This window comes from Apaloderma vittatum, unplaced genomic scaffold (genome assembly GCF_000703405.1).
Source record: "Apaloderma vittatum isolate BGI_N311 unplaced genomic scaffold, ASM70340v1 scaffold14548, whole genome shotgun sequence".
Classification (NCBI taxonomy): domain Eukaryota; kingdom Metazoa; phylum Chordata; class Aves; order Trogoniformes; family Trogonidae; genus Apaloderma; species Apaloderma vittatum.
The window spans coordinates 4,646-12,392 of NW_009731319.1; the positions used below are offsets into that span (position 1 = coordinate 4,646).

Below are 7,747 nucleotides of genomic sequence, written 5' to 3' on the forward strand. Positions count from 1 at the left end.
GACGAGAGCGTTCGTGGTTGTAGCACTTTGGACTGGCTTCGAAGTTTGCATACACAGTAAATACTTCTAAGTGTCATCTCCTCATTTTGACTGCACAACTCAGAACTTTACTATGTACATAGTCAGATATTAAGGTAAATGAAACCACACAAGTGACGAATTAGCTCCATGACTGCAAGCTCTCATTCATACTGTAATCTGCATCTGTTCTAGCTTCTTCAATCCTGAAGAGAGAGAAGCGGAAGAGAACAAAAAATGTCCATTTTAACTGTGTTACTGTGTATTACTTCACGAGAAGGCAAGGCTTCACCAGTGTTCCCAGCCAGGGGGGAAGCACACTGGGAATGTCGACTCGCCATAACAGCGTGCGCCAGTACACGCTCGGAGAGTTTGCGATGGAACAGGAGAGGCTTCACCGAGAGATGTTAAGAGAGCATCTAAGGGAGGAGAAGCTCAATTCTCTAAAATTAAAGGTAAAAGTTGTTCAGGACTTCGATCCCTGCCTTATTTATTTAAATGAACAAAGTCAGAGCTATACGGGCCCCATGTGTGTGTGTTTCACAAAACAATTTCCTTTCTGTCAACTCCATTTTCAATCAGAAAACCCAGCTTTTTTTTTTTTTTCCTAAATTCTACTGCAGACGTATTTTTGTTTGATATTACCAAGTCCTGTTGTAGCTCTTATTGATGTGTACCTCAGAGTACTTACAGGGAGGTGGTTGCTTACTCCCTGTTTTCTACAGAGAGAAAAACAAAGGCAGGGAGTGGTGGAAATTAGCCTGGAAAAGGGTGTCCAGCAGATGTCTGGAAGTGGCAGGAAGAGGATGAGTCTTCTGAGCCCTTGCACGGTGCCCTGTTAGACATGGGAGTGGTAATGTCGTAAGTACAGAAAGTGAAACAGCCTGTTTTCTTGGCCTGTTTGGGCAAATTTGGTAAAAAGGAAGAGAGAGCAATGCTAAAAATATCGTTTTTCAGTGTGCCAATTTATATGATTGATTCTGTAATAGTTCACCAAAGGATGTCTGTATTAAAGAAGCAATGTGTCAGACAAGTTTAGCTTGTCAGAACAAATCTTGGCTACAGTTTTGAATCTGTCTTTAAATATAGCGTAGGAGAGGAAGGAAATTGTGTGTTTGAGTAGAGGAGAGGAGAGAAGGGGATTGTGTTCTTGGAGGCGTCCCTTCTGCCTCTAAAACTGGTGGCAAAGCTTCTGGTTTTGTTATGTTTTTGTAGTGGATGAAACTCTGTCTGGGTAACGGCTTGTGTTATATGCATTTTGATCTTTTTCAGATGAATCCTGTTATTAAAAGTTAGCAGTATTTAAAATATTGTAACCAAACTCCTGTGCTCCATAGCCTCTTCTTTTGTGATATTATATCTCTGTTTCAGATACTGCTACAGTTGTCCAGTACAAACTGGCACCCTCCAAATCTAAGAAATGCCTTTCAGCGTTTTTCCGATAGAATGAACTATATTCGTGAGTTCTGTGTCTGAACTCCTGAAGAAATGTGTATGACCCTTACTATCGTAATTACTTTTTCCAGCCTCCTAATTGTTTTTTGCTTGAATAGCTAAATAGATTCTTAAATGGTTCATAAAATTTGAACTGTCGTAATGAAAACAAACAAACATAAACCCACTCTGGACAAAGGCAAATTGAAGACAAATATGTGGGCTGGCTGGAAACCAAAGGCCAGAGTGTCAGTGACTTATCAGTAGGTAGAGACATCCCCTCTAATCATCTCACATCACAGGATCTTCAGAGCATCGAGTGAATTGAGCTGTGTCAGTGTAACCCATGGCTCTGTAGATCCCTTGGCTGAATTCCAGGACTCAGCTCAAAGAGAGGATTCCCTAGTGGAGTGAGTATAGAATAGTAAGACATGCAAATATTTCACCTGCTTTTCTTTTTATAACTAGCAAATAAATCAAGAAAAATCACAGATCCTATTTACCTCTAAAGATTGCATGAAGTTTCTTAGCCTTCATCTGTATGGAGCAGAGCTTGACTCTTTGTACTTTGACGATTCTCCTCTTGGCTGGGACCGATCTTCTTTTTTCATTAACTTTCTTCACTCCAGCCCACTCTTTCTTGAGAGACATAGACTCTTCTTTCTGCTCCTCTACCAAATACAACGTGTTTTTCCATCTCCCCAGTCACTTGTTAGAGCGGATGATAATCTCTACCATGACTGTTAAGTTCCTGCAAAATCTCTTCATGAATAAGGAAGCCTGATCTGCATTCCTCCCTCTGTCCTAATTGTAATTGTTTCCTTTTACCAAAAAGAAAATTTCAGCAGTGGTGTGATTCTTTCTTGATTGCTCCTCAGCACTTGATGTGGGAGTAGTTTACAAGCATGTTCTGAGGCTGGTAAGCTGACTCCAAAGTTTCAATGCAAATATTTAGAAATTGCTTTCGATCTTCAGAATACTGAGAGAGGCTTAAAAATGCTCTCTGAATAGTGTTGAATCTTTTACTAGAGGAAAATTTTCTTCTTCACTCTAGAGCATGTATAAAAACATGAGGAACAGAAAACATTCCTTTATGAACTCATCCATTAAACTCAGCTTAGTTGTATCCATGATTATACACTTAGGGTAAAAGTAATAAAACAAAAACCACTTTCCCTCCCAAAAGCAAATCCAGGACTCACTGAATTAGTGAAGAGTTATTGTAAAGCACTGAGCGTGTTATTTGCTTAAAACAACTGGGCCTTACTTAGTTCCCATTTAGAGATGGGAGACCTGCTTGGTCATTCACGTGGTTTCTAAATGAATGCTAAAAGGAAGCGCTGTAGCGTTCTAAGGTGCCGATGTCGACAATTATGTTCCTTAATGAAAATGTTCTAATAGGGTTTTGTATCAAAATTACTGCACATCTGCACAGAAAAATGAAGAAAATAGAGAATGACATAGGGCAGCGTTTGCTCAAAAAGGTTTTTCTGATTGGAAACCATTACGCAAACAGAAAGTAACATTTTCAGTGTGCATTTTAATTGCAGCTTCCCTGTTTCTTATTTTTTTTCCTATTGGATTAAAATATGCAAGTCTAGGTCGAAAGCATTCTTTCTTGTAGAATTTGTTAAAGAAAACCAAAAATACAAGAATATATTAAAATCGAGTCTCCATAATATTGGGTAGTGTTTATTATCCTCGTTGCTAAAAGGGAAGAGCGAAATACAAAACTTCTCGTAACTAAAAGCAAATAAAGGCTTTTAAATCGTCTTCAAGCCACTTTAATCATTTAGCACCAGCACTGTGGTGTAAACACTGCTGACAGTGGCATAAACACTTGTCAGCAGCAGAGTGTGAAGATTCTAATGGCAATCTGGACATAAAAGCCATCTTGTCAGGGTGAAAGGTACAAGGTAGGCTTTACTTTAATCTGTTGTCATTTGCGAGAACATTATGAGTAAGCACAGTAAATTAGCTGGAATAGTCCTTATTGCTTACTCATAATGTCTCCTCAGATTAAGTTATATTAAAATGATTAGCATGACCCTAGACAGGTTAAGGCTCCCAGGTCTGTGGACGCAGTTGACTTCCTTTGTGGGAAATCGTAAGGAATAATTTCCAGCTAGGGCAGGCTTAAATTTTTCGTGTTTTACAGAGTTGGAGTGAGTATCACCCAAAGGGTTCACGTATTCATTGGCCCTTGCCTCGTTCTGTTGTTACGACATTAACCTTTACCTTTATGAGAGAAATTTTACCCATCTGCATATCAAGTTTAATTCAGATGAGCAATATTGTGACAATCAAGAGACTGAAGTTCTGCACTGGAAGATGTATTTGATCATTCTTGATAACCTTCCTCTCTCTGTAGTTACTCAGTTACTTGTTTGAGAAACATTCAGGTCTTTCATTTCATTAATTGATTTGTTCAATTCTGATGGGCATTTAAATAACAGTGATCTGCCTGAGGGGTGGTTTGAGCTTTCTATATTTAAAGAAATCGGAATTCGTAGGTAGGTCCTTCTCCTATTATATGAAGAAAAAGAAAGCAAAGAAATGTAAATACACTGTACTCTAGCTGAACCTAGCTAACTAAAAAAGAAAAATGTAAAAAAAGATCAAGGATGCTGTCCTCAAGTTGAACATGCAGGCAGAGTTGCATGTACAGTGGAGTATTCCACCCCGCTAGCTTTCAGGCAGCTAATGCACGATGCAATTTAATTATTCTGGATTTACCTGTCTCTCACTGTAGATTATACAGAAAAAGGATGACTTCTCACGTTGTCTTTCCTACCTCACCGAACAAATACATTGAAATACCTGGCGTAAATAATCTCTCCATTGTCCCAGGGCCAGGCAGAACTGATCAGGGAGCCATTAACCCCTCTTTTTCTAGCCACTGTAAAATAAAACAAATAATAGGAAATAGGGTAAGAAAATCTGAAAGAAGTTGGAGAGGACATTTTGGAAATGCCTGCATTTAAGATGAAGAAAGAGCTAGAAGTGTATGCACATAAAGAGATTTTGACATTATAGGGATAACGGACACATGCAACATGAAATGGAACGAAGGCACTGAACGCCGAAGGCTGCAGTATAATAGGACATAGGGTAAGAAAACAATCTGAAAGAACTTTGAGAGGACATTTTGGAAATGCCTGTGTTTAAAATGAAGGAAGAGCTAGAAGTGTATGCACATTGAGATTTGGACATTATAGGGATAACGGACACATGCAACATGAAATGGAACGAAGGCACTGAACGCCGAAGGCTGCAGTTACAGAGAAAGGTTGAGAATATTTTGGAAGGAGGACGCAGGAACGCCTGTGCAGCGGAGTCATATCGGTGGCAGAACACGTCTGCATAAATGCGGTGCTGAGTGCTAAGAAGGGAGGATTACTGATCGCAGGGGAGTGTTTCTTTGTGCAGTGTAACGTGCACACGTACGCTGCACGTGACACCACCAGTCATGACACTTGAGAGTCTCCTCCATTCACGGGGAAGAGTATTGCTTTTAACCGGACTTTACAAGTCAGCAATAACTGGAGTTGGTTTTTGCTCTTGTTTTTTTTTCTGTGATTGTCTTACACAGTTGTTACAAACACAAAACTGCAATTACTAAGAGTAAGCAGTCAGTAGGAAGTCCCCGTCAAGTAATTTGGTAATGCCATAAATAACAGTTCCAATCCAAAAGAGTGTGGAAAGGACAAACCATTAATATAAATGGGAAAATAGGACAGTTGGGAACATGATAACAGCAGAAAGACTGGAATGGGCAAGATTCAGGACTGCTTTCTTACACGTAAGAAGCGTAGCTAGATGGAGCTGTGAGGATTTAGTAGCAGAAAAACAGGGAGTTAACCTTCACAAGTGATAAATGTTAAATGTCTAAACACTGAAATACATAATAAACAGGCAAAAGTGGTTACAACTTCAGTATTTCATCTGTATTTAAAACTGATGTCTGAAAATTTATTTGGGCTGACAAGCCAGGCTGAATTTTTCCTGCAAGTAAATGAGGCAAAACAGAGAAAGAACTTGAATGGCTGATTTTTCAATAGATAAGAAACCTTCAAATTCCATTCACTGGAGGCTACTTTTCTGAAGTCATGATGATGCCCATGATGAAACTGTTAATGTAAATGAGTCTGATTCATACTGACTTCTTCAGTGTATAATTATCACATGGTTGCACCATTTTTTTTTCACAAAACTATGAGACCAGATGCTTGGCTGGTGTATAGAGCTGGGTGAACACTGGGAATCTGGTTTTTTTTGTTTGTTTTTCCATTTTAAGCAAAATGATTTCATAGAACAATAATAAGAGAAAAAGGATTTATTATATGACAAAATAATTCGTAGAATGCATTTGCCTCATGTTTGCTATGTAGTATGATGCTCAATCTGAGTAACTTCAGGTTGAGAAAATACATTTTTGGTAGTGCATGTCATCATCTCTATGAACTTTATTTTAACATTTCATAATCTTTTGATTCTGGAGCAATTTTTCTCTCTAGATGAACTCTTATAAACACGGTAGTTGTGTTACCTGGCAGACAGAACCAGTGACCTCTACCAGGGATGGGAAGATTTACTTTTGTTCAGTGCGGTAAATTCATTTTTCTTTTCTCCTTGAGTGTATACACCTCTTTCTGTATGAGATGAGCTACGGGAGTATGGTATAGAAGTGTGCTGTGCTATGAAAGTGGCACTGGATGTTTGTGCCTGATGCTTTGGACATTCAGTTTTGAAACAATTTTTGAAAGGTTCAAGAGCTAGACTTATACATAACAATAACAATATACATAACAATATACATAACAATATAGTGCCAGGCTACTGGTATGTACAGAGGCTTAGGAATTCATACCCATAGGAAAGGAGCACAAACCCTCTAAAAACTTTTCTCAGGCTCCTCCACAAGAGGTTAACAACTTACTTCTTTTTTTCTAAGTTTATTCATTCATTAACTATCTCAGAATAATCTGGACTGGTTAGGGAAGTACAAAAATCTGTGACAACACAAATGTAAATGGGCTGTTTTCAGGACGAACGAGGACTAGAAGGAACTTTGGGAGAGTGATGTGCATTGGCACCACGAAATACATTGAAATAAACGTGAAGGAACGTACGTAAAAAGGGACACGCTTAAAACTGTCAACTCAAAGCAAATGTAGGCATCCGCCCTCAACGCTGAGGTGGAAACACTGCTTTGTGACCCCCGGTGTGCAAACACTGAAATAAAAGAGGAAGAGGATGGTGAACAGTGCCTAAACTACACCATCGTACAGGTCTGTGGTGCATCGTACTCTGAAGCAGTGTTGTCAGTGTAATTACTGTCTCAAAAGGGATGTGGATGAATTTTGAAGAGCCCAGAGACAGGAACTAGAATGCATTACAGGCTCGGAAATTATCTTATGAAACGGTATAGAAAAGACTAGAATTTTAGGAAGGTAAGAGATCTGGCAAACAATGACAAATGGTAAAGGAGACACAGAACAGGAAAGAAATTACGAACTTAGAAAAAAATGAGCTTTGTGACAAACATGAAATTAAAAAATGTGTATTTAATTCACACGTTAAATGTGAAAGAACTGCCTTTTCGCCCCATCTGTAATTGTACACTGGAACGTACTGGCAGTCACACATCTGAATTTCCACATTCATAATGCATCACACATACCTACCTCTGTCAAATATATGTGTGTGTGTGAGTATAGTTTAAGGACTTTAATTGTTCTGCACAACAGATGACAAAGAACGGCACAGTGGAATCCGAAGAAGCGAATACGCTGACACTGGATGACATTTCTGATGATGACATCGATCTAGACAACACTGAAGCACTTCTGAATTTCCACATTCATAATGCATCACACATACCTACCTCTGTCAAATATATGTGTGTGTGTGAGTATAGTTTAAGGACTTTAATTGTTCTGCACAACAGATGACAAAGAACGGCACAGTGGAATCCGAAGAAGCGAATACGCTGACACTGGATGACATTTCTGATGATGACATCGATCTAGACAACACTGAAGTAGACGAGTACTTCTTTCTACAACCCTTGCCGACCAAAAAACGAAGGGCATTGCTGCGAGCTTCTGGAGTGAAGAAGATTGATGTGGAAGAAAAACACGAGCTGCGGGCCATCCGCCTGTCCAGAGAGGATTGTGGCTGTGACTGCCGTGTGTTCTGTGATCCAGAAACTTGCACTTGCAGTCTTGCAGGCATAAAATGTCAGGTAAATGTCTATGGTATGGCTGGTTTTTTAAAATTCAAAGGGGGGGGG

At 39.3% G+C, this 7,747-nt stretch overlaps 1 protein-coding gene across 1 annotated transcript in view; it reads left to right on the forward strand.

The window, feature by feature from the left end:
• Window positions 1–213: 213 nt before the first annotated feature.
• Window positions 214–7,747, forward strand: part of CSRNP3 (cysteine-serine-rich nuclear protein 3) — a gene marked incomplete at its 5' end in the record, with an annotated part of 9,910 nt that continues 2,376 nt past the window's right edge. Inside the window, 2 exons of the mRNA XM_009875144.1 lie at window positions 214–473; window positions 7,403–7,699. Coding sequence (XP_009873446.1) covers window positions 214–473; window positions 7,403–7,699 — 557 coding nt within the window. The remainder of the gene's footprint in view (window positions 474–7,402; window positions 7,700–7,747) is intronic.